The sequence below is a fragment of the Nannobrachium achirus genome, assembly GCF_963921795.1.
Source record: "Nannobrachium achirus genome assembly, chromosome: 11".
NCBI lineage: Eukaryota > Metazoa > Chordata > Actinopteri > Myctophiformes > Myctophidae > Nannobrachium > Nannobrachium achirus.
In genome coordinates, this window is record NC_137820.1 from 31,474,959 (window position 1) to 31,502,737 (window position 27,779).

Below are 27,779 nucleotides of genomic sequence, written 5' to 3' on the forward strand. Positions count from 1 at the left end.
CAAACGTGCCGGTCCAAAAACACAGATACTTATTGCATCACAGAATCAACCCCTCCCCTAATTACCATTCACCCAACATACGTGGTTGTGGCTAACCTCAGCTGGGTCACCACCACCCACCATGACAACCAGGCATACTAATGAACTGGTGGGTGTGGCCACATAATAACATAACTTTTTCTGTACACTTTTTTGGAAAGTATAATCATAATAGTAAATAATCATGTTTTATAGGGGGGGGGAATCATGGCACCCCATCTTTAAACACAGACTGTAACCCATATTCCAAAAATGACTGTTTGCAAAACAGGGGACCATGACCCGTCGTCTGAGCAGCACCGCCCGTTCCCACACCGAGGACTCCATCTTTCTGAGGCCCGATGACGACCCCGTCTGGCTGGACGAGCCCCCCACCACCACCACACACACAACAGGGGAAGGAGGGACCCCCGAACCGGAAGGGGGAGGAGGTAGGGATGGGACAATATGAGAACTTCATATCACGATTGTAGTTTGTGACCAAAAGAAATCGCCATTTACGATATTCTTGCGATCATCAAAATATAATATCCCCAACATCCATTATCCTGGGCCGGAGCATTTGCCAAAAAATAGCCGATCAGCTATTTTTTTGCACAGAGATTTGGTAGAGAGTGAAAAAAAAAGACTGTATCAAGTACGTATATTATATCTACACATTTTACCAGAGGGTTCAAATTGTACCGGATATGCAGCTCGTGCATGACGGAGGATGATATCACGATAAATTAAATCAGTGTTTTTTATCATGATAAATATCACTTATCGTCCCATCCCTTTAGGATCAGTAGCCCTTAGAGGAGGAGCAGGGGGGGAGGATTACTATGACGATGGGGAGCCCCCGAGGGACGGAGACGAGCGCATGCCCAGGGAGACGCAGGTCTTCGTCGCCAAGATGACGTCACTGCTGGTCGAGGGGCACTGCTGGGCTGCCGTGATGGCTGTGCAGCAGCTCATGGTAGGTTCACCACGCTAGGGGTGTAACGATATCATTTTACCCATTCAGAACGGGTACACTATATTGTGTATTATTATACACCGAGTGCCGCGCTGCGAGCTTGTAGATCTGCTATTTTTGGTTTCTTCCTGAAAGCTGAAAGCCACTGATATATGGGCATTTCAATATACTGATGACATCAGGAAACACCATAAAAGGGATAAAAGGGACACAGACAGACTGTGTGTGTGTGTGTGTGTGTGTGTGTGTGTGTGTGTGTGTGTGTGTGTGTGTGTGTGTGTGTGTGTGTGTGTGTGTGTGTGTGTGTGTGTGTGTGTGTGTTCCTCTGCAGGGCCACTGGTTGTTCTTTGTGATGCTGGGCTTCGGGCCCCTGTCCTCCATCTATAAGACCCTGCAGGTCTTTGACTTCTACATGGCCTACTACTTGTCCTGCGACCCCCTGCTGCCTGATGTGAGTATCACAGCGCAGTGCACACATGTTTTTGAAAGTATTAAAACAATCAAACCTCGGTTCGAAGTGAAGCGGTGAATCTTAGTATAGAATTGTCTGGAGATATATGACAACCGGCATATACCCAGGGGGCAAAGGAAGGTGTGCTGCATTTGCCCCGACATAAAAGGTTGTCCACCAGAAATATTATCTATGACCCAGTAGGATCACAACCTATATGGACAACCCGGTCAATTTGTACGGCAAAGTTCCAATATGGCCGCCTCAATATTAGCCCCTATTAGTTTTAATGGGGGGTGAATAGGGAAAAATTTTAAACTGAGGGATATTTCCACGAAACTTCACAGGTTGATCAATGGTATACATATGAACATTTTTTGTATTGCAAGTTTCCATGAAATCCAATATGGCCGCCACAATATGGCCGCCATAATGTAAGGACCCAGAAAATAGGTTTTGCCTCTAACTTCTGAACCAGATGAGCTAGAAACGCAAACTTGGTGTCTATTTCATGGTGTCTGACCATGGGAGACTCAATGGAATAGCTAATTTTATTATTGGGTGTGTCTGGACCTTTATTGTGCATATTTGCAAGATGGTGGACTCCCAAAATAGAGCTTTAACATAATTTCTACCATGATTGTTGACTGCTTTTGCAAATACAAGCAATATGAATCCATTTGCTAAGATTTATGGCACAGAAGGGACTTATACCTGTATTATTCTTGAGTTTGCATGTTGTCAAAATGGCTGTAAACAAGATATTATATTTCCTGTCCGATTCTACTGTATGTAGTTGTAGCAATGACTTCAGATAAAATCAGAGGCCAAAACAATGTATCTTAGAAATGATTTTTTTATTTAAAACATTAATAAAAAAGAGAGATTATCTCAATGAAATGAATGCAACTGCCTTTTTGGGTCTTTCACACATAGACATGCACATGCTTTCCAACAGCTTCAGGGAAATTATAATGAACACATGATTAAAACAGGCTGCATTATAATGCAAATAATTGCTAGTCACTATCACTGTCATGTGTACCTATCCTGCTGCATCTTGTCTCCAGTCCTTGGCAACGACACCCCAAGTAGCATGCAATTCCCTTCTTCGCACATGAACAGTTTTTCTGGCAGCCTTTGATACAGCTACATGATATTGCCTTGTCCATTGATATAGGCCAGGCTGGCTCTGTAGATGGACAGGGGACTGCCTTCCCATGGCGGCAGCATGATATAGGCATCTATATCATGCTGCCACCCACCTCCTAGACCTTCCAGAGCTGTGGGTGAGAACAGAGCAGGATGCATATCTTCCTATCCATCACATGGTCTCAGCCCTTGGACTCGCACAGTGTCGTGCCCTGCCCTTTATTCACAGCCTGAGTGGCAGAGATACCACCAGCTATCCCCTTTTCACTGGAAAGAAGGCATGGTTCAAGACCAGCATGGGTCTAGATCTCCCTGCACTTCAGGAGTTTGGTGAAAATTCCTCTTATTCCTTCTCAGAGGATGTCAAGAATCAGGCTAGAGACCTCACGATAGCTGTATATGCATCAAAAGCTGACCATTCGGAGGACTTTGACCTGGCAAAGCTGAGAGTGTACAAGTTCCTAAATAACCGATCAACCCTGTTGAAGCTGCTGCCACCTACAGAAAATGCCTTTGGCCTGCACCTGAAAAGAGCTGCTCTTGCAGCCATAACAGATAAAACTGCACACATCGCGAAGCCAGACATCCCTTGCTTCACTGAATATGGATGGTCTCTCAGTGATGGGAAGGCAGTCCCCTGTCCATCTACAGAGCCAGCCTGGCCTATATCAATGGACAAGGCAATATCATGTAGCTGTATCAAAGGCTGCCAGAAAAACTGTTCATGTGCCATCCATCCATCCATCCATCTTCAACCGCTTATCCGGAATCGGGTCGCGGGGGTAACGGTTCCAACTGAGACTTCCAGATTTCCTTATCCTGCGTAACTTCCTCCACTCCCTCTGGGAGTATACCGAGGCGTTCCCAGGCCAGTCTGGAGATATAATCCTTCCATCTGGTCTTAGGTCTGCCACGGGGTCTCCTCCCCGTGGGACGTGCATCGAGGACCTTCCTAGGAAGGCGCTCGGGGGGCATCCGTACTAGATGCCCGAACCACCTAAGCTGACTCCTTTCCAAGTGAAGGAGCAGCGGTTCTACTCCAAGTCTCTCTCGGGTGATTGAACTTCATGTGCGAAGAAGGGAATTGCATGCTACTTGGGGTGTCGTTGCCAAGGACTGGAGACAAGATGCAGCAGGATAGGTACACATGACAGTGATAGTGACTAGCAATTATTTGCATTATAATGCAGCCTGTTTTAATCATGTGTTCATTATAATTTCCCTGAAGCTGAAGTTGTTGGAAAGCATGTGCATGTCTATGTGTGAAAGACCCAAAAAGGCAGTTGCATTCATTTCATTGAGATAATCTCTCTCTTTTTTTTTATTAATTTTTAAATAAAAAAAATAATTTCTAAGATACATTGTTTTGGTCTCTGATTTTATCTGAAGTCATTGCTACAACTACATACAGTAGAATCGGACAGGAAATATAATATCTCGTTTACAGCCATTTTGACAACATGCAAACTCAAGAATAATACAGGTATAAGTCCCTTCTGTGCCATAAATCTTAGCAAATGGATTCATATTGCTTGTATTTGCAAAAGCAGTCAACAATCATGGTAGAAATTTTGTTAAAGCTCTATTTTGGGAATCCACCATCTTGCAAATATGCACAATAAAGGTCCAGACACACCCAATAATAAAATTAGCTATTCCATTGAGTCTCCCATGGTCAGACACCATGAAATAGACACCAAGTTTGCGTTTCTAGCTCATCTGGTTCAGAAGTTAGAGGCAAAACCTATTTTCTGGGTCCTTACATTATGGCGGCCATATTGTGGCGGCCATATTGGATTTCATGGAAACTTGCAATACAAAAAATGTTCATATGTATACCATTGATCAACCTGTGAAGTTTCGTGGAAATATCCCTCAGTTTAAAAATTTTCCCTATTCACCCCCCATTAAAACTAATAGGGGCTAATATTGAGGCGGCCATATTGGAACTTTGCCGTACAAATTGACCGGGTTGTCCATATAGGTTGTGATCCTACTGGGTCATAGATAATATTTCTGGTGGACAACCTTTTATGTCGGGGCAAATGCAGGTTTCCAAAAAAAAGGCTGGTTTGCCCCCTGGGTAATAATAGGTTTTAAAAATATATATAAAAAGTCCTGCTTGCTGGTCTCTTAGTTGTTTGTCAACTGCATCCCTCTATAATTATTTCAGTTTCTGTTATCTTTGTGGCCTACTAAATTTTTCAACTTCTGCTAGATTTTCAATGTATTTACTCTTGTCTGCCTTAATGCTCCTTTTTACCATTCTGTTAGCATCTGTATATTCTTATTGTGCCTTTGCTTTTGCTCTTATGCGGCTATTTGTCATTGCTGCAATAGGTGAGACCTATTGCATGTACAAGACAGATAAAACCTGAAGGCCAAATTATCATGTGAAGCTTGACCAATCCTCAAAATATCCATTTGTCTGACCGGGAGGGACACCGCACACATATTCTGGACGTACAGGACAGATAAAGCCTATTCATTCTGAACTGAAATGACCATATATGGACATGGGACACACATTTTGCTTTTTGAAAAAGCCTATTCATTCTGGACTGATATTTTGCACGTACGGGACAGGAAAAACCTGTTCATTCTGGCCTGGAGTGACCATATATGGACATGAGGTGACATACATTGTGTTTTTGAAAAACCCTGTTCATTCTGGACTGAGATCACCATATATGGTAATTAAACAGACATTCTGTTTTTGAAAAAGCCTGTTCATTCTGGACTAAAATGACCATATATGGGCGTGATACACACAAAGCCACTCATAGGAAGCGGTTTTCACCGCTTCAAAAAATACAAAATAAACAGATCAAAGTCGGGTTACCGATATTAAAGAATTGAAAATGTTTAATTTGGCCTCAAGTAACTTGTGACGGGCTAAACCATTTACTATGAAAACCTGCAGCTCATGTGCGTCAGTCAGTCACGCCTAATGTCACGCTCTATACAGGATATGGCCAAGACAGAATTAATTAAAGTGTGACTCGCCTCACGGCAACCACACTTGCAAATTAATTCTGTCCCATTTATGCCCATATATGGAGATCCTTAGATGCCATCAATATTAAGCACATATCTGGGAATGCCCTTACAGTACATGGACAGATTGTTAGGTCTCTGTTTTTTTAGCACGGGCGAGGTCGCTTCTCGCCCTTAGGGCGTCTTACTGGTTTTACACTACAACCACTCCTTAGTGGACAAACTGCCACATCCCACTTTTAGATTACATTGAAATATGGATTATTCTATAATGGAATATGGAATGTTTATTCTATATTGGAATATGAAATGTTTGATAGGATCATTTCTGTGCCAGTCCTTTATAATACACAGGCTTTGATTTGGATATTGAGACAATAGGGAGTAGATATTGCAGTGCACTGTGCCACGTGGGTCCCTGGCATGGAAGTGTCTTTGTGAGCAGAGAATTGGACGCATGTGGAAAAGGTGAAGTGTTTACGTGTTCGTATGAAGGAAAGGTTTTTGCTCTTTTTGAACATCAGGCTGAGAAGAGCACAAGCTATTGTGTTGCATTTCATTAACAGTGGAGAGTTAGACCTTCATTCAGCCCAGGGCCAGACACGGCACTATTGAGGATGAATGACTCATACTGTGTAAAACCTACAAGTGGATGGAGATGTAGAAGATGGAAGATGGATTTGATTGATTGATTTCAAAGCCACTCAAAACTCATAGCTATAATGCCACGTGTTTGATGAATTGCACTCAAATTCATCTTTGCTCTTGTATGTTGAAACTCCTGAACAGAAATGTAGCTTTCATTATTCTGAAAGTAGAGAGAAGTAGACAACATGTTTGGCTGTTTTGTTTCTTTGTACGATGAAAAGGTCTTTAATAATACTTTCACTTTTGACTATAATAGTGTCCGTATTGCAGAGGGGCTCCCATGAACATGTATTTTAATTGTAATTCTGCGCACATAAAATATAATTATGTAGCCGTTCAGATATCTTATTTTATGCTTATTCACTGTAATGATCAAAATCGCTATATGACATTTATCGCTCTAGTTGTCCATGCACCGCGGCAACGCATTTCATTTCCTCAAGCAAGTTGTCAATGCGAGCCGACCGGCTGACGGAGAGGAGCAGACAGGGAGGTGGGGGGACGGAGGGTGGGCACACACAAAGACAGACAGATCAGAGATCAAATAGGGAGCTGCCGTTTGAATCTCTGTTCTATCCCCTCCCTTCTAGACCTTGGAATGTACGGGCTCTTCTAGGCTAGTCCATGATCAGCAGAGAAAAGGGTTGCAAATGGTTTCAGCTTCAGCATGTCTGTTGCTGTCTAATGTTAACTCCAAACTTCCTCACTTTGAATCAGTGGCGTCAGTTCAGAAAAAGGTAAGGTATGGCAACATGACTGGTGTCTTGCACGTGCGCCTTCGCGCGCCTGCAAGACACCAGTCATGTTGCTGTATTCAGTTCTCTGAATATGGACGCTATGGTTCAAGTGGTTAATATAAAAAAGGAGGAAACAAAGTTTCTATCACACAAAGATTTGGAGGACCCCCTGTAGTAACTCTGAGGACCCCCTAGGGGTCCCGGACCCCCTGTTGAAGACCCCTGTATTACAGTAATAAGTTCAAACTTATTATTACTCTGTTGCACACAGAGTTGATTCTCTCTCTCTTTCTCTCTTTCTCTCTCTCTCTCTCTCTCTCTCTAGACCATGATGCTGATGATGGAGGTGGTTGACTGTAGAAAGCACCGTTGGATCATCCACTCCACTGTATATGTTGGCATTGCCCTCTTTTGTGTCATGGTAAAACATACCTCTATCTCAATGGCATATCGTTCCAAACACTGGAACTATGCCATCTCTTCCTCAGATAGTGCACCTGGTGTTTTAAGGCCTGTCCATAGTCTCTCCGAAAACCAAACTTTTCATCGGAAAGGTCCGGTTTGACTATAAAATGACACCACTCGCGACTTCTGAAAAGCATCACACCGAATTAGAGTTTGGAAATATGCACGTCGGAAAGTCGGAACTCTATGAAATAAAGTTTCGGAGAGACTATGGACTGGCCTTAAAGATGGGGTGTAGGGGCGCGGGAGGGGGGGCTGGGCTCTCCCAACCGGCAGATGTGGGGGAGCCCCTTTGCTCCATTGATCAGGCGCCAGTGCCCTCCGCGTCATCAGCACCCACACCCTAGGTGGGGTTGGCGATAGGGCCTTTCTGTGTGGAGTTTGCATGTTCTCCCCGTGTCTCCTAGGGTTGATACTCTCACAAAAACATGCAGTAATCCTGGTCTCAATAATGCCTCCCCCTGGCCAGCCGGGGCGCCTGATGGAGGGGAAAGGAACTCGTTGGAATAACGTGTTCCTTCCACGCGCTATGTCCAAATCAGGGAAATCTCCACTGTCAGGTGAAAAGAAGCAACTTGGGCTCCTCATGCATAGAAGGAAGCATGAGGTCAGTCCGTTGTCTCCTCAGGCGCGGCAGAGGGAGAGCAGAGCCCTGGATTACATAGGCAATTGGCACTGGGTGAAACATGGGTTACAAAATCGTGGGATAAAAATTTTGAAAAAAAAAAAAAAAGTATGCTTGGTCTTTCTCAGATGGTGCACCTGGTCTTTAAGTACTACTTCGGCTTCGACTGGTTCTCGTTCCCCGTGCCGGGCGCGAGGGGGGGGAGGAGGGAGTGGACGAGGGAGTGGCCGGACGATGGCGGCGGCGGCGTGGGGAACAACAACAACAACAACCGGAGGCAGTCGGTGAGCCGCCAGCCCTCCTTCACGTTGTCCGAGTGGACGGACGCCCAGGAGGACCTGCTGGACCTGGAGCCCGAGCCCCAGACGCCCGTGTTCGAGCTGCTGGGAGGAGGAGGAGGAGACGCCAGGGCAGAGGGCGACGCCGCCACCCTCACCGTCACGCCCGTGGGGCTGCAGGAGAGGTACAGAGATATATCACGTGGTCGGTGTGGAAACCTTGATATGTCGAAAGAACCCTTCCTTTGTTTGTTATTATTTTAAAAACGATTTAAGATAGCACACATGATTTAAGATAGCACACCGGCACTGGACCGGCACTTTTGACCCACAAGGTGGCAGCCTCCAGGAAGAAACCCAAATAGAAAGGGAATATATAATTGCTCATAACAACCACACCACGGGGTCTAATGAAGTACTGTCAACCTCCTAGACACAAAACTATGGCACCACCTCTTTAACAGTTTGCTGATTCAAGCTAATATGTCAATGTACTGCTATTGTACTACTATTGTATCCCTATGGGGGGTTTTGCTTAAAGTTCCCTGATTTTGCATAGCAAGCATGCGTGAACAAAATTCAGGGAACATCTCCGAACACAGAGCCATTTAACGCCAAGTTTAACTGTATTCCATTTGTTGCAATAAATAGTTGAATCTACTTTAACGTGAGTGTTCCTGACTAAACTATATTATGTGGGCCATTCGGTGCATTTCCCTGATCCCACCTGTACTGTTAGGGGAATAACGATACAGTTGAACAACGATGCGCATCACGATACATGTTGACGAATGACGATACAATACATGGACGTCATTGGACGATATTGGTTCATTCATGGTGATACGATACGATTCGATTCAATGATTTAAAATCGATATAGTAACTATTTAGCACAGACATTAAATCTGTGTGAAACATGTCAATAGAGCAGGTCTTTAAAGGAGCTATAGTCAACTTTTTCATTTTGGCCGTTGTCAGGCCGACTTTGTTTACATCCCTCTTCTATTCCTTTATATGGAATCCATATAAAAGAATAGAAGAGGGATGTAAACAAAGTCAGCCTGACAACGGCCAAAATGATTATTTTATCATTATTTTACGCTTTTTGTGGTCATTTTTTGAAAAGAAACACATATGAAGCTTATTTTCTTTTATAAAATATTTTCGAAACATTATTTTTATTTTAGCATCCGTTTTTCAAGAAAAAGTTGACTAGCTCCTTTAAGGTAAAAATCTATTATTATGGATATAAATAAGTAAACACTGATTGTTTAGCAAATATATGGACATTATATTACAACACATATGGACAAACCCGCACCTTGATCATGAACACTGAGATTACACACATGTATTGATAGACCAAGAGTAGCTATATGGAAAGGAAAAGTAATTAGACCCCTCTTTTTAATTTTCCCTCTTACAATATTGCTAAACACAAGGCACAACTACTTAGTTTCCATACAATCGATAATTTCATTGCAAAACGATTCTATACCGATTATTTGCATTGTAAAACGATACAGAGCCAAACGGTACGATATTTGCTTTTGAATATCGATATACTGTAGTAGATCATTGTGAATTAAAAACAATGTTTCGATTCAGTTACTATATCGTTACACCCCTACATACTGTATAATGCACCCACCCACCCACACAGGAGGGGCTCCAACGTGTCCCTGACTCTGGACATGTGCACCCCGGGCTGCACGGAGCCCTACGGCTACGGGGCCCAGCTGTCCCCCAGGGACCAGTCCGCCAAGGAGTACCTGAGGGAGGGCACGCACCCGCTGACCCCCGCCCTGCTCCACACCAGAGCTCTGGAGGACCAGGCGCTGCAGGCCGAGTTCTATGTGAGTGTGGAGGAGTTCTATGTGAGTGTGGAGGAGTTCTATGTGAGTGTGGAGGAGTTCTATGTGTGTGTGGAGGAGTTCTATGTGAGTGTGGAAGAGTTCTATGTGAGTGTGGAAGAGTTCTATGTGAGTGTGGAGGAGTTCTATGTGAGTGTGGAGGAGTTCTATGTGAGTGTGGAGGAGTTCTATGTGAGTGTGGAAGAGTTCTATGTGAGTGTGGAGGAGTTCTATGTGAGTGTGGAGGAGTTCTATGTGTGTGTGGAGGAGTTCTATGTGAGTGTGGAAGAGTTCTATGTGAGTGTGGAAGAGTTCTATGTGAGTGTGGAGGAGTTCTATGTGAGTGTGGAGGAGTTCTATGTGAGTGTGGAAGAGTTCTATGTGAGTGTGGAGGAGTTCTATGTGAGTGTGGAAGAGTTCTATGTGAGTGTGGAGGAGTTCTATGTGAGTGTGGAAGAGTTCTATGTGAGTGTGGAAGAGTTCTATGTGAGTGTGGAGGAGTTCTATGTGAGTGTGGAGAGAGTTCTATGTGAGTGTGGAAGAGTTCTATGTGAGTGTGGAGGAGTTCTATGTGAGTGTGGAGGAGTTCTATGTGAGTGTGGAGGAGTTCTATGTGAGTGTGGAAGAGTTCTATGTGAGTGTGGAAGAGTTCTATGTGAGTGTGGAGGAGTTCTATGTGAGTGTGGAAGAGTTCTATGTGAGTGTGGAAGAGTTCTATGTGAGTGTGGAGGAGTTCTATGTGAGTGTGGAGAGAGTTCTATGTGAGTGTGGAAGAGTTCTATGTGAGTGTGGAAGAGTTCTATGTGAGTGTGGAGGAGTTCTATGTGAGTGTGGAGAGAGTTCTATGTGAGTGTGGAAGAGTTCTATGTGAGTGTGGAGAGAGTTCTATGTGAGTTTGGAGGAGTTCTATGTGAGTGTGGAGGAGTTCTATGTGTCTGTGGAGGAGTTCTATGTGAGTGTGGAGGAGTTCTATGTGAGTGTGGAGGAGTTCTATATGAGTGTGGAGGAGTTCTATGTGAGTGTGGAAGAGTTCTATGTGAGTGTGGAGGAGTTCTATATGAGTGTGGAGGAGTTCTATGTGAGTGTGGAAGAGTTCTATGTGAGTGTGGAGGAGTTCTATATGAGTGTGGAGGAGTTCTATGTGAGTGTGGAGAGAGTTCTATGTGAGTGTGGAAGAGTTCTATGTGAGTGTGGAGGAGTTCTATGTGAGTGTGGAGAGAGTTCTATGTGAGTTTGGAGGAGTTCTATGTGAGTGTGGAGGAGTTCTATGTGTCTGTGGAGGAGTTCTATGTGAGTGTGGAGAGAGTTCTATGTGAGTTTGGAGGAGTTCTATGTGAGTGTGGAGGAGTTCTATGTGTCTGTGGAGGAGTTAGTGTGGAGGAGTTCTATGTAAGTGTGGAGGAGGCTAGCGGCCTACAGTTTATCGTCGTTGTCGGGTGGTAGCGCATTAACGACAAAGTCGACAAGTCGACTGAGTCGACTTCATTACACAAGTCGACTCCCACCAGAGAAAGTCGAAAGTCGAAGTAAAAAAAAAAATCCTTTGTATTTTTTTCTATCATTATTTTTGCATTCAAACAGTAGGTTTGCTTATTGTCAAGGACGGAATGATCCAATATTACAGTGCTACATTACATTTGGTATAACATGGTTCTATTGTGAAAATAGCAGATCTACATGCTCACAACGCCTCTACTACAACTTGCAAAAATCACAAGTCGTTAATGCCCTATCGGGTGGAAACCTTGTAAGTACAAACCTTGTATGTACAAATACGTGGGCTGGTCATGTTTTTGAAGCGGTGAAAGCCGCTTCCAAGGAGTGGCTTTGTCTGTCCCAAACCCGTTTTTTTGAGGATTCCCATAGATTCTCAAGGAGTGAGAATGTCTGTCCCGTACATGTCCCGTACCTGTTTTTTTGAGGATTCCCATAGATTCTCAAGGAGTGAGAATGTCTGTCCCGTACATGTCCCGTGCATGCAGAATCGAGGATTGGTCAAGCTTCACATGACAATTTGGCCCTCCTGACAGAATCATTAATTCATTCAGAATTCATAGAAAATATAGAACCTAAAGCACATAGAAAGTATATATCTAGAACACAGAATGTATAGATCTAGAACACAGATTTCATACCTCTAGAACACATAGAATAAAGATTCAGCGCTTCACTTCGAACCGAGGTTTGATTTTTCAATAACTTTTTTCATTTATTTTTAATATGTTTTGGGGAAAATGAAAAGAATTAAATTAGAGAAAATACATTACAAAAGTTATCGAAAAAACACGGCCAGCTCACATTATTATGATTAGGGTAGTATGAGTCACCAGAAAAATGAATGTGATTAAAATGAAGTTTGAAGTTAGAATGGGTTTGTAGGAATGATGTAGTCTGATGAAATGAATAACACATATCTAAATATTGAATCAAGCAAACTAAAATCTGTCCAGGGTGTTAACAAAAAGCCTGAGTAGACGATAAAAAAAAATTAAAATCTGCTATTTTCACTAGTTTTGTGCGACAGTCTTGTATGGGCTTTACTTTACGAAAGAACATACACATTTGAAACTTGGAGATTCAAGGTTTCTGTACAAATATCATTTGGAAATAGACGATCTACAAGCTCACAATGCGTTGAGATTAGGGGTGTTTAGGGGCTATTATTATGGAAGTAAACGCTGTGATTATCTAGCATATACATGGATATTATATTTCAACACATATGGACTTGATCACAGAGATTACACACACCAAGAGTAGCTATATGGAATGGAAAAGTAATTAGACCCCTCTTTTTCATTTTCCCCATTTTGCCAAATACAAGGCACAAATACTTAGTTTCCATACAATCAATTATTTGCATTGCAAAACGATTCGATACCGATTACCGCATTTTAAAATGATAGGATACAATACGATACAAAGCAAAAACGGTACGATATTTTGAGAGAGAGCCATAGGCACATACAAAACAAACAACAACAAATAACAATGGTAGAAATCCACACTAGCATGAAGCCAAGTGGAACCGTGCCCACTCCACTCCACTCCACTCCCGTAAAGCCTCAGCTCTCTGTCTGTCAGTGGGCGAACCAAGGACGTGGTTCACACTTATTTGCATACCCCCAAAACCCGTGGAGGATTCCATTGTCTGCCAGGCAAACAGAGCACAGCAACACCTTCTGTCTGTTACTGGAGTCCATCGCATGCAAGCAGTGAATCGTCGTTGTCGGGTGGAAACCTTGTGTATTCAAAACCGTTTTTTTTTTTTTTTTTTTTTTTTACTTTAAAATGATTTAAAATAGTCCAAATAGTAGATCTACAAGCACACAACGCCTTGCATCGCGAGGCGTTGTGTGCTTTTAGATCTGCTATCTTCACTACTTTTGTGCGACACTCTTGTATGAAGAAATACTGGTAGGGCTTTCATTTCGGAAAAAACATACAAATTTGAAACTTGGAGATACAAGGCAATGACGTAATGCAAAAACATGGTTTGGAGTGGTAGACACCAAAGTAGCCTACTTAAAAATCATGAAACATTTTGAATATCTTTTAAATATTTTAACAGGACAAATCTTGTATATGGGGGTCCTGGCACAAAATAATTTCAGATAGGGGTCTGTGGCCATTTTTGGGGGTTCTAAGCATTACAAAGTGATCTACAGTATGCATTGTTCTCTGTGCGTTTGGCAGGAAACTCCCATGAACTTTGTGGACCCGAAGGAATACAACTACCCAGGACTGGTGAGAAAGAACCGCTACAAAACCATCCTACCCAGTGAGTACATTTTAAGTAACAGCCAAGATCTATATAGCCTGGCGGTGCCAGCCTCTATCACACACTTCGTTTTGGGAAGAGAGTCTGGGGTTGCAGGGAGAGATTCCGTTTCTGGGGGGCGGGCTAAAGCCTGGTGAGCTCATCCAGAGCTCTTAATTGCTCCCTTTGAACTTCAAAGGGGTTGTGCAATAAGGTAATTGATTGGGCCATACAAGACAAGTGTCAAGACCTCGTTAGTGTTCTCTCTAATCAATCAAAGCATCAAAGACAACTACCTGTTTGATGCCTGTCATAGAGGGGAGGGGGAATGTTTTTGTGTCCACACAGCCTACAGCCCTGATTGGCTAACCCTTTCTGGTGGCTGGTGGAAATACATGGATTCTCAATCGTGAGGGTCCAGACCACACTACACCACCACTACCGCCAGGGGGTGGTGTTGTGCGGTCTGGTTTATTAACCAGGCTATAGATCTATATTGCTTCGGCTATTACGTTGTGTAGATCCCTTTTCCCTTCTCAAGGTATGTGTTTTTCGTCTCCAGACACACATAGCAGAGTGATCCTGAAGTCACCAGACGAAGAGGACTTCCTCACTACTTACATCAACGCTAATTATTTAAAAGTAGGTCGTGTATGTTTCTTCTTTCTGAGCATATCGTCGGGTGGAAACCTTTTATGTCCGAAACTGTTAAAGACGGGGTGCCATGATATTTTCCCCCCTAAAACATGATCATCTGGTATTATGATTATACTAGGAGGAAGATTATTTTCCAAAAAAGTGTACAGGAAGAGTTAAAATTAGGTTTTTATGTGGCCATACCCACCTGTTCATTAAGTACACCTGGTTTTCAGCTTAGCACCACCCACCCGAACCAGTCCCTCCGCCTCCTCCTACAAGGCCACACAAACGAGGGGAGGGGATGATTTTATGACGTCATTAAATCGGTGTATTACAATTGGGCCTTTTGACTCGGGGGGGCTTTCAGCTCTCAGGAAGAAACCAAAAATCCACAGGGAAGATATATTTGCATATTATAACCACACCTGGGGGGTCTATTAGAGCAGGGGTTTTCAAAGTGGGTGACGGGGCACCCTGGGGTGCCGTGACGGCAGTCCAAGGGTGCCGCAAGATAATTTGATAATATTTTGAATGTATTTGGACAATTAACCCTTCTTGTGCCTATCCCGAACAAGTGCGGGATATTTTCAATCCAATACAATATTTTTTTTGCTATTTTACTTACCCTGAGCTGCTTGTAGAGATGTGGGTGGTCCTGGGTCGTCCTACGCTTTCCAACGAGTGATGCTAGATGGTCCGACGATTTATTCCATTGAAAATGGTTTAAAATAAAGTTTAGAGCCCCCCCCAAAAAAACTCAATCTATACTGTCGGCGGCGCGACGTATTCCGGTGTGCCTATCTAGTCCGGGATATTTAATAAAATGAATTAATTAATCGGAGGCCTCAACGAAGCCCCGGTCTAAATTTCCATCCATGGCCGGGGCCGAGACTCGGCCATCCACAGCCCGTAATCGGGCAACGCCGCCGCATCGCGCCGCCGAATCCAATACAAAGTCACATCTTTAGAGAGCATTTTCTCTGAATTGTGTTCCCAGACCAAAGACAACGTTTTTTTGCGACTAAAATAGCTTCAGATCGGGCTTCTAAAAAATAAAGAAGCTAATGGCTAAGTGTTAGCTAACTTCCTCCTCTCGTCATACATAACAGTGGCTGTAGTGAAATCACAAGGCACTACGGGCAGTGTCAACGGAAGCTACAGCGAAGGCCTATACATATATTTCTGGCACTCTAGCGGCACCTTGTGGCCCGGGGCACTCATTGAGTTAAAAACAACTCTTTAGGATAATTTTAAACTTGAATTTTAAATGTTCAGTCAGTTCTAACCAAATAGCCATTATGTCAATGTTTTCCTCACTAAAATGTGCCATAATTATAAGGTGCCAGGAGTGAAAAGGCACCCCTACATTCATTAAGATTATGTAGGGGTGCCTTGGATGAAAAAAAGTATTTGTAGGGGTGCAGTCATGTGCCAAAAATGTTTGGGAACCCCTGTATTAGAGTAATGTTAACTCCATAGACACATACAAAACAGAAAAAGGACAAAACTATGGCACCACCTCTTTATTCAAATGTAAAAACGATCTCGCAGGCAAGCAAAAAACATAAAAGGTTAAAGCATGGAGATAAGAGATTTCTGCCCGACAACAACATATACCAGGGGTCTTCAAAGGGGGTCTGGGACCCCTAGGGGGTCCTCAGGGTAACTACAGGGGGTCCTTCAAATCGTTGTGGGATAGAAACCAATTTCTCCTTTTTTATATTAACGACTTGAACCCTAGCATCCATATTCGGAGAACTTTAGCGAGGCGTTGTGAGCTTGTAGATCGGCTATTTTTGGCAAAGAGCTTTGGTGTAGAGTGGAAAAAGAGCAGACTAAGTACAGACTGAAAGGTCAAGTTTATTACTTATTGACGATTCAAGTGGTTAAATATCTGAAAACACAAATTGACATGAATCCAAAATACACTGATGATTGTGCTGTCAAACGATGAAACTACAGTAGGCCTACAGGAATATGGAATCTATGAACAGGTTGTGGGGGTCCCTGCTTCATCTCTCTCTCTCCACTAAGGGGTCCTTGAAGACGTTGAAGACCCCTGTGTATAATGTATGACTGCAGGTTGTCATGTCAGACATCACTCTCACAGTCGGCAGGGAGAAAACGTATTCTTGACAGGATTGTGTGTGTGTGTGTGCAGGGGTACGGGGATGAGGAGAAGGCCTACATCGCCACCCAGGGTCCCACTGTCAACACGGTGGGAGACTTCTGGAGGATGGTGTGGCAGGAGAGATGTCCCATCATCGTAATGATCACCAACCTGGAGGAGAAGAATGAGGTACGGATGCCTGGATCAGGGTTCCCACAGTCATGAAATTCCTGGAAATGTTTTGAAATTAGAAAAATATTTTTCCAGTACTGGAAAAGTTTTGGAATTGATCAAGGGTCCTGGAAGGTCCTGGAAAAAAATAGCTATGCATTGTCTTTGGTTATTGATTTTGTTAATACCTCTGAAATGACAAATTAAACATTGGCCAAATTGTCAAATATTAGAGGCAGAAATTGCCGATCTACATGCTCACAACGCCTCGCAACGCGAGGCGTTGTGAGCATGTAGATCTGCTAAACGTGTTATCCAAAATTCGTCAACTCTTAGTGCTCGTCAGGGTGCCGGGTCCCCAGTTAAAATATGATTATTTTGGGGGTCACAGCCTGAAAAGTTTGAGAACCACTTTCATACACTACCTGTCTTTAGGCATTGCGCGGGTGCGGGTTAAATATTCTGGAAAAGTTTTGGAAAAGTTTTGGAAATTAATTGGTAAAAATGTGTGGGAACCGTGATGGATGGATGGATGGATGGATGGATGGATGGATGGATGGATGGATGGATGGATGGATGGTAGGGATGGGACAATTATTGTGGCCAAAGAAATCGTGATTTACAATATTATCGCGATAATCAAAATATCCCCAACATCCATTATCCTGGGCGTAACATTTGCCAAAACAATAGAAGATCTTTTGGTGAAGAGCTGTGGTAGAGAGTGAAAAAAAAGACTGTATCAAGTACGTTATTTACAGGTCCGTTTTACCAATTCTAGAGAGTTTATGTGGTACCTGAATACCGGATATGCTGCTCGGCAAATAAAAGGTGAATTGATCCCAGTGCATTGACATTGTAATACAAACGCGTGCGTGCGTGCGCGCGTGTGTGTGTCTGTCTGTGTGTGTGTGTGTGTGTGTCTCTGTCTGTCTGTCTGTCTGTCTGTGTGTGTGTGTGTGTGTGTGTGTGTGTGTGTGTGTGTGTGTGTGTGTGTGTGTGTGTGTGTGTGTGTGTGTGTGTGTGTGTGTGTGTGTGTGTGCGACGTGCGTGCGTGCGTGCGTGCGTGCGTGCGTGTGTGTGTGTGTGTGTGTGTGCGTGTGAATAAGTGCTTGGTCTACCTAGGTATGTTTTTCTTAGATTAGCCTACTATTCCTGGGGTCGATTCCCGCCGGGGGACGCTGTGGGTGCTGGGGGCGTGTTTCTCCCTCCGCATCAGCAGCGCCCACACCCTAGGTGGGGTCGGCGATAGGGCCTTTCTGTGTGGAGTTTGCATGTTCTCCCCGTGTCTCCTAGGGTTGATACCCTCACAAAAACATGCAGTAAACCTGGTCTCAATAATGCCTCCCCCTGGCCATCCGGGGCGCTTGATGGAGGGGAAAGGAACTGGTTGGAATAACGTGTTCCTTCCACACGCTACGTCCATCCCGGGGAAATCCCCCCTGTCAGGTGAAAAGAAACAACTTGGACTACTCATGCATTGAAGGAAGCATGAGGTCAGTTCGTTGTCTCCCCAGGCACGGCAGAGGGAGAGCAGAGCCCAGGATTACATTTTTGTTGGCACTGGGTGAAAATGGGTTGCAAAATCGTGGGATAAAAATTATAAAAAAAGAAAAAAGATTAGCCTACTATTTTTTTCCATTTGATGTATAGATGTTGATGTACTGAAGTGTTACCTTGCTTATTGTAAGTCGCTCTGGACTAAGAGCATCTGCTAAATAAATGCTTAAACTGTGTGTGCGTGCGTGTGTGCGTGCACGTGCGTGTGTGTGTGCGTGCGTGTGTGTGTGTGTAGAAATGTGCAGAGTACTGGCCAGAGGACACTGTGAACCACGAGGGCATCCAGATCACCGTTGCCACGGTTACCCAGGAGGACGACTACAGCCTGAGAGTGTTCACCCTGAAGGTGAGAGTCGGGGGTGGAAGAAGTACTCACATTTTGTACTCAAGTAAAAGTATCAATACTGCACCGTAGGATGTACTCCGTTACAAGTAAACGTACTTGAGTTAAAGTATGAAAGTATTGGCATCGAAATGTACTCAAAGTACCAAAAGTAAAAGTACAAAATGTTTGAAAATAGCAGATCGGCTATTTTCAAATAGCCAAGGTACAGAATAGGGCTAAAGTGGTTTATGTTTGTTTTATAATATCATAATTCACATCTGCAAAGTAACTAGTAACTAAAGTTTTCAAATAAATTTAGTGAAGTAAAAGTACAGTATTTGGATCCCAGATGTAGTGGAGTAGAAGTAAAAGCATTGGAAATGCTCAAGTAAAGTACAAATACCTCAAAATTGTACTTAAGTATAGTACTTAAGTAAATGTACTTAGTTACTTTACACATTTACCTACTGTACATGACCATTAATTGTTCCTCAAATAATTTGCCATTAACAATTTGATTGTGTTTTTGTCATTGACAATTACATTTCTGTTTGGCTTGTAGGCTTTGAAGTTTGACACATAACCTAAATACATACTGAAATGACTGACATATTTGACAACTTTGAACATTGCTGGTGGAAATAGCCGATCTGCAAGCTCGTAGATCTTGTACTGTAGATCGTCTATTTCCAATATTTATGAAAATGTTGCGATTTAGACGATTATGTCATAATTGTGACAGGCTAGGTGTAACTGGTCGACTAAAATCTTATGATATTTAGGAGACTAAAACAAAAGCAAGACTAAAATATCACTTAAACGAAATGATTTATTTATTTATTTCAAAAGACTGTGACTAAAACTACATCGAAATTTGCTGTCAGGGTCGCGGTGGCATTGCCACTTACTGTAGAAAACCCACACATGATAATTGAGTAAACGGTCCCCTGTGGTGGGACCGCGCCGTGAGTGCCAGGGGATCATTATATAATGTGGAGGAGGAGGAGGAGGAGGAGGTGAAAGCTTGTTATTTGTTGGCTTTACTGTGGTTTGTGTCAGGGGCGTCAATTGGGTATGGCAGGGGTATGCAGCTGCCATACCCTCCGTCCAGGGGGGAAAATAAAAGTTACTTTTAAATATAAATCCATGAATATCTCTTTGTCGACTGTGCTGTTCTTAAATTACAGTAAAATAACTACAAATGCAACATTTCACAACATGGTCACTTTAACAAGGTACTATAATTATTTTCTCCACACTTGTATTCTCCCCATCTTGACAAAATGGTATATTCCCAGGTTCTGCAGGTCAGCTGCACAGGTGCAATGCATTATGCCAAGTTTAGCTGCACTTGAACAACCATTCCAGACTGCCATATCCAGCCCAAGACACCGGGGAAAAAAATGCCTGTTGCCTGGTGTCTTATGTTGCCATACCTTAGCTTTTTCTGAACTGACACCACTGCTTTCACACAACACAACTCGTTGTTTCCAATACAATCGAACAGAAATAAGCTCTGGGAATGTCCTCGATAACGCTGTTACGCTGTTAGGTTTGATTATGGTACAGTTACTCCTGGGTAAAAATAGCGTACGTACAGTAGGCTATGTGGTTTTAATAACCCCTCGCTCTCCCTCATCTGCTGCTGTTACTGTCGCCACAGCAACACACTCCACAGCTAGCAACTTGGATTCACTGTTACTGTACATGAACACAATGTATAGAATAACCGTTTAGTTTAGTTCTTTTACATTTCCTGAAGGGTAACAGTGTTGGACATACAAGGTTTCCACCTGACAGTGACGATTTAATTCAACATAAACGCAACCCCAAAACTCAGGCTATAGACGGATTTATCGTTTAGCAACATTGAGACTGCTCGCGCAGGTGACTGTTTCATTTAGTCAATTCCCAACAGATTCCCAAACCTATTGTGTTGGAGGAGCGCTGGTTTCATGTTCATTCAACCTCCTCTTGAGTGTTGGCTGGTGATACGCTCCTAGCGAGACATTTATTTACTTCACCCTGAAATGGTATTCCGTGGCGAGAACAGCTGACATACAAGCTCACAACTGCGTTGCGGATGCGACTGTTGTGAGCTTGGAGGTCTGCTATTTCGGCCGTCGCGGGATGGAGCATAACTTAGGCTCGATGGGCTCCAGCTGCACTAGCAAGAGCAGCTCTGGTGCCGTCATTATGAGAAGCGCTCCCTGTGGTCTAATGGCGGCGACTGAAGGAGTGGTTATGAGGACAACTGCTTTGAATTGCTATTATTGTTTACACACAACAGAAACCACTTTTACATTGCATCTTATGAGCGGTCGGTTTCTTTTGCCTCCGACCTGTGCGCGCATACTGGTTCTTATCGGTGTGACGTTGTCTGGAAATGCGTCTATAGAGCTGGTGGTTCTCAAATATTTTTCAAGTCAAGAACCTTTTACGGAGAATACTTTTTCAAGTATTTGCCTGTGTTTTGTGCCAGGGACCCCCAGAAGAGTAGATAAACAAAGCAAAATTATCAAAAAGTGTTTTATTTTTTTATTTTATTTTTACAAAAATGTCCAAAATAGCAGATGTACAATCTGCTGTTTTTTGAATATTGATTATTTTTTTAGACAAAAATGTACTGTACTACAGTACAGTACAAGTCCAGTTAAACACCCTGCATAAAAGGAATATCCCAAATTTTATGTTGGGAGCCCTCTGTATTTAATTCATGGACATAATAAATAGCAAGCAAAGAAAACATTCAATAATATCGCAGTTATAAAAACACTATATGCACAGGATAGGGGAAACAAGGGGGTGGGGCTTAGGTAAGGGGGGGGGGGGTGCTCACTTCTCACCTGTCTATGGGAGAAGTGATAACTACCTCCTTCTCTGGCCTCCTGAAAGGTGAGTTTTCAGGGCAGTTTTGGAGGATGCCAGCGAGCTACATGTTTTAAGGGAGGTATACTGTAGTCAAGGAATTCTACACCTGGCCAACATATACATGGATGAAGTAGTTAAATGGTTATGTGTCTGTATTACTATTATCTGATCATTTGTGCGTGCGTCTGTGCGTGCGTGCGTGCGTTAGGGCATTAACGAAAAAGTCGACAAGTCGACTGAGTCGACTTCATTACACAAGTCGACTCCCACCAGAGAAAGTCGAAAGTCGAAAAAAAGTCAAAAAAAAAATCCTTTGTATTTTTTTCTTTCATTATTTTTGCTCCATGTGTGCGTCTGTACAGCATTCAAACAGTAGGATTGCGTATTGTCAAGGACGGAATGATCCAATACAGTGCTACATTATATTTGGTATAATATGGTTCTATTGTGAAAATAGCAGATCTACATGCTCACAACGCGTCGCGAGGCGTTGTGAGCATGTAGATCGGGCTATTTTCACAAATTCTGCCTCTATATATTTGACAATTTGGACAATGTTTAATTTGTCATTTTCGAGGTACTAAAAAGTCCTTAAATTGGCACTTTAGAGACGTGAAGATACCCTCTATGCACTTAAACCTTATGTTGGTTTGTTTACTGTTGAGTGAGAAAACAATGTTGCACATTAAGTTGATCATCTGGGGACCCCCCAAAATAATTGGGGGGGGGGGGGGGGGGGGGGGGTCGTGTGTGATGTGATGACGTCATCAAACGATAAAGTCGAATTCAACTCAACTTTTTACTGAGTCAAGTCGACTTGCAAAAATCACAAGTCATTAATGCCATAGCGTGTGTGTGTGTGTGTGTGTGTGTGTGTGTGTGTGTGTGTGTGTGTGTGTGTGTGTGTGTGTGTGTGTGTGTGTGTGTGTGTGTGTGTGTCAGTGTTCAGGGGAGGAGCGCAGCCTCAGACAGTACTGGTACACCTCGTGGCCCGACCAGAAGACCCCGGACAAAGCCCCGCCCCTTCTGGAGCTGGTGCAGGAAGTGGAGAGGGCCAGGGAGGAAGCTCCGCACAGCAGCGGCCCCACCATCGTCCACTGCAGGTGACAGACAGACAGACAGACAGACAGACAGACGGACGCAGTGGGCTAAACTGATTCCCCACATCAGACTTGTTTATCTTTGTTGCTGAAAACAAAGATACAAAGGCAGAAACCTCTTTAAATTAACATCCTACTTCAACAGGGGGGTCCGGGACCCCTATAGGGGTCGTCAGAGTTACTACAGGGGGTCCTCCAAAACTTTGTGTTGTGTGATATAAATACCATTTGAACCCTCGTGTCCATATTCTGAGAACTTTAGCCAAAAATAGCAGATCTACTGCGAGGCGGTGTAAGCTTGTAGATCGGCTATTTTCGGTTTGGTGTAGAGGGGGAAAAGAGCAGACTAAGTACACAGTGAAAGGTCACGTTTATTAAGTATTGACGGTTCAAGTGGTTCAATATCTGAAAACACAAATTGGCATGAATCCAAAATACACTGATGATTGTGCTGTCAAACAATGAAACTATATGGAATCTCTGAAAAGGTTGTGGGGGTCCCCGCTTCATCTCTCTCTAAACCAAGGGGTCCTTGGCCTGAAAACGTTGAAGACCCCTCTCCTTCTTGATCATGCTACAGCGTCACACAAAAGAATCCAAAAGTATCAGATCTGCAAGCTCGAAACGCAGCTCGAGGCGACATGTTACTTTTCAGAATTAGAAAAGTTTGGCTCAAGCTACTACATAAAAATATGTAAATCAACAAGGAAAAGTTGAGAGAATATTCTGTTTCCATTTGGACAGATTGAAAATAACTTTATAGTTGATGTACAGGTATAAAGTTATATTTCTACCACTTTTTGTGGTCACATGTTCAAATACTGGATTCTGATTGGCTTAAAACAGTGGTAAATCAGTCAACAACCTTGAGTTGGCTCATGGACCCCGTACACTGAAACAATTAATGTAACAAAAGATCCTTGCAAGTTACAACTGTGTTTTCTTTCATTTATATGGTAAAAGTGGTAGAAAAGCAATTTACCATTCGAGGTTGTGGGTTGTTGGCTGTCTCAATTGTTTCAAATCAGCCAACAACCCACTCCCTCTCATGGTAAATGGCTTACATAATGCATTGTTGTGATTCGTTGTAAGCTTATAGATCTGCTATTTTTTTGGTGAGTGAAACTGTACATGGAAAAAGAACGCAGAGGGTATCTAAGCTCTAAGTGGTTAAACTGAAGTGATATTGATCAATTCAAAATATCCAGTAAGGGTGCCCTCACACCAAAATACCTATGGGAGTGGAATCCGCGTTCCGCCAATGCATTTCAATGAGAGTGAAGCGGTTTCATGCCAGCAGAGGATTTCTGCAAAAAACGCTCCCTTCTCATTGAAATGCATTGGCAGAACGCGGATTCCACTCTCATTGCGACCGTAGGTCGCACTTTACTATCAAAACCACCACAAAGTGTAAGTAACTCCGTCTGTCTGTCAGTCTGTCTGTCACACCTCACACGTCACACTTTTTCCCTGCTTATATCTCCGCAACCGTTGCCCCGATCCATGCCAAATTTTGCACACACGTTCCTTGCCTGCCAAACTACAACCTCCAAGGACCCCCGGAGCTCCAGGGACCCCCAGGTCCCTGGGGGACCCCCAGATGTAAAAAATGACCAAATGCGCAAACATGACCAAATGACCACCCCAACGGGGCTGCTCACGGGGAATTCCCAGGGACCACCGACTCCTGGTGCTCCAGAACGGATGCAAAAGTGGTGGCGCCCCCAGTGGAGGACCCCCTACACTGCAGCTCACATAAAATGCCGTAACTCCGGCTAGGAGCGACCGGGACAGCCGGGGCCGGTACCTATTCGTCCGCCTTGCCGGCGCGGAGACCCCACCCCTCATTTCTCACATGGCCCTCTTCTAGCGCCACCATGAGGCCGATTCTTGCAAAACACATTTTTGGACACTGCTCCTACAATTTTCGCCCTAAAATCACGCAAATCGGTACACAGTATGTCTACACTCATCCCATCAACATGAATCTGTCCCATATAGCGCCACCTCCAGGCCGATTTTTAAAAACACATTTTTGGACACTGCTCCTACAGATTTTGCCCTAAAATCACGAAAATCACTACACAGTATGTCTACACTCATGTCATCAACATGGATCAGGAAGATTTTGGCAAAACACATTTTTGCCCTATTTGTGGAGATAAGTGACCTACGGTCGCTTATCTCCCGATTAGGGAGCCTTACTGGTAGGTATTTTGGTGTGAGGGCACCCTAAGTAACATATTCTGCGGCACCCCTGGACTTGCGTCATGTCACCCACTTTGAGAAACCCTGCTCTACTAGTGTCTTCACGTACAGTTCTCTGTTATTGTGGGGAAAGCTTCCGCAGGAAAATAGCCGATGCGACTCGTGGTGAGCTTGTCGATGTGCTGTTTTCAGCAAAAGCTTTCACCACAATATGGATGCTGCTGGGGTTGAAGTGGTTGCATGTGCTCATTGTGCTGTACTCAGATATTATGTACTGAAAGGGTTACATTTCCTGGTGTACATTACTGCCAGTGTGCTTAAGGACACACTGGTCATATATAGACATAGCCTAGAGAACTTTTTTTCCCAAACAGTGGGTCGGGTTGGGGAACCATTTGTGGGTCACGGACCAATATTTATGTTTTTTTACCTAAAAAAAAAAAAAGAAAAAAAAAAGTAGACTATATTTAAAAAGATTTTCTTTTTTTAATGATTTTTTTTTAATAATTGTATACATTTTAAAAGAAACAAACAGGGTTGCCCGCTGACCTAGCGGTCCAGGCGCATACCATATAGGATCTGATGCCTGACTGCGTGTCGCTGGTTTGAATCCCGATCCCGGCGACCTTTGCTGTGTGTCACTCCCCATCTCTCTCCCCATTTCCTGTCAATCTACTGTCCTATCAATAAAGACAAAAAAGCCCCAAGAACAAATCTTAAAAAACAAATACAAAATTATAATAATTAAGAAGTAGTGAACATAGCCGATCTACAAGCTCGCAATGCGGCGCCAAGCGACATGTTGTGTGCTTGTAGATCTGCTATTATATATATATATATATGCTATATGCTAACGTATATTGTATTAACATACTCTACCACATAGATTGGACAAAATTACATTGTATTAATTAAAATCCTAACCCATTTAGGCCTGACCTAAGTTTTCTGAAAAACATTTATTATTCAAAAATGTGCCTACAAAAACAAATATGTTGCTACAGTACATACTGTACATATACTGTAATACACTAAAATGTGTTCCCGGCCCTTAAAGAAAAAAAAAGAAAAAACATTTTGTTTGGATTCCTCAGACATTACAGTATTAATTAAAAAAAAGCTATGAATAATAGTAATAATAATGATAACAATAATAATGATAACCTTAGTAATAAGGAGTAAGAACCTTGCTCAAGGTTATAAACATGTATTATAAACATGCGTGTGGTGACGCTATAAGGTTACCTATGCCAGTGTCCTTGACATTGTTCACCACGTATGCTGCTGACAGGCAGTGTTGTGGGCCTATAAATGCATGTGATTTCCCAAGGGAAGCTTTTACTCTAATAGAATTACTGGGATCAATGCCAGTCAATGCATCCCAGTGGTTCTCAAAGTGGGGTCGGGGGCAATGGCGTCAGTTCAGAAAAAGCTAAGGTATGGCAACATGACTGGTGTCTTGCACGCGCGCAGTCATGTTGCCATACCTTAGCAACAGGCATGATACATTTATTTTAAGAAGTACATTTTATTTTTTCCCCCCGTTTCTACAGTTTCTTGGGCTGGATATGGCAGCCTGGAACGGTTGTTCAAGTGCAGCTAAACTTGGCATGTTAGTAAACGTGCCACAATTAACAATAATGAATTACACCTGTGCAGCTGACCTGCGGAAACCTGGGAATATACCATTTTGTCAAGATGGGGAGAATACATGTGTGGAGAATATAATTATAATACCTTGTTAAAGTGACCATTTTGTTACATTTTGTTTTAATGTTTTAATTTACTGTTTTCTATCGTTTTAGCGATGTTAATGATTTTGATATCAGTGGTTGGGCCATTGTCTTGTATCTGTAATTCTGGCAAAGCTGTGTAATAGCGGTATCTATGCCTCTTGGCAACTTCACACTTGTAAGAGACTGTATAGTCTGAATGTGGTTTTATATTGGTTAAATGAAGGTTAAATTAAAACCAATAAAACAACTCTGAAAGTGTACAAATCTGTTAGGGTTAGGGTTAGGTTAGGGGGGAAAATAAAAGTTACTTTTAAATATTAAAAAAAACAGGGTCTTGAAATGTAAAAGTTTGAGAACCTCTGCATATTTCTATTTATTTTCTCCACTTATCTTTTCCCCCCTCCTCCTCCTTCTCCTCTCCCCCCCCCCCTCCCCCCTGCAGTGCTGGGATAGGCCGGACAGGCTGTTTCATTGCCACCTCCATCCTGTGCAGGCAGCTGAGAGACGAGGGTGTGGTGAACATCCTGAAGACCACCTGCCAGCTCCGTCTGGACAGGTGAGAACCAGCCCTCACCGTCCAGTCAGTCCACCAGCAGCAGTGTGGACAGGGGTGTAGCACCAAATTCTGGGCCACTGCGGGCCCCCCCCATGAATGTTCTTCATAGGGGGAGGGGGTTTAACCCATTTAGACTGGGAACGCATTATTACGCGTTATTTTATGCTTTAACTATTGGAAAAAAATCTTTTCTTCATTCTTTTTTTCTTGACTTTCATGCAACGTGGCACTTTTTGTGGCAGTGCGTTACAAATAAAATGTATTATTATGATAAAAAAAAACACATAAAACACAAGGACAGGGGCGAAAACATAATCTCCCGGCACCGCTTGGAGCTAAATATTTATCCTGCATTGATATGAAATTATGTGCGCGTGTGTGTGTGTGCGTGTGCGTGTGCGTGCGTGCATGCCTGTGTGCGTGCGTGCGTGCGTATGCCACAGGGGTGGGATGATCCAGACGTGTGAGCAGTACCAGTTCGTGCACCACGTCCTCAGCCTGTACGAGAAGCAGCTGAACCACGCCGCTGAGGAGTAG

At 43.2% G+C, this 27,779-nt stretch overlaps 1 protein-coding gene across 1 annotated transcript; it reads left to right on the forward strand.

Moving 5' to 3' along the window:
• Window positions 1–316: 316 nt before the first annotated feature.
• On the forward strand, window positions 317–27,779 carry ptpn5 (protein tyrosine phosphatase non-receptor type 5; the record flags this gene model as incomplete). The annotated part of the gene is made up of 12 exons (XM_080737008.1): window positions 317–470; window positions 822–997; window positions 1,329–1,448; window positions 8,201–8,535; window positions 10,017–10,209; window positions 13,903–13,987; window positions 14,529–14,608; window positions 16,767–16,904; window positions 18,682–18,792; window positions 22,585–22,745; window positions 27,129–27,242; window positions 27,686–27,779. The coding sequence occupies 12 exons, from the start codon at window positions 317–319 to the stop codon at window positions 27,777–27,779; spliced, it is 1,761 nt and encodes a 586-aa protein (XP_080593134.1).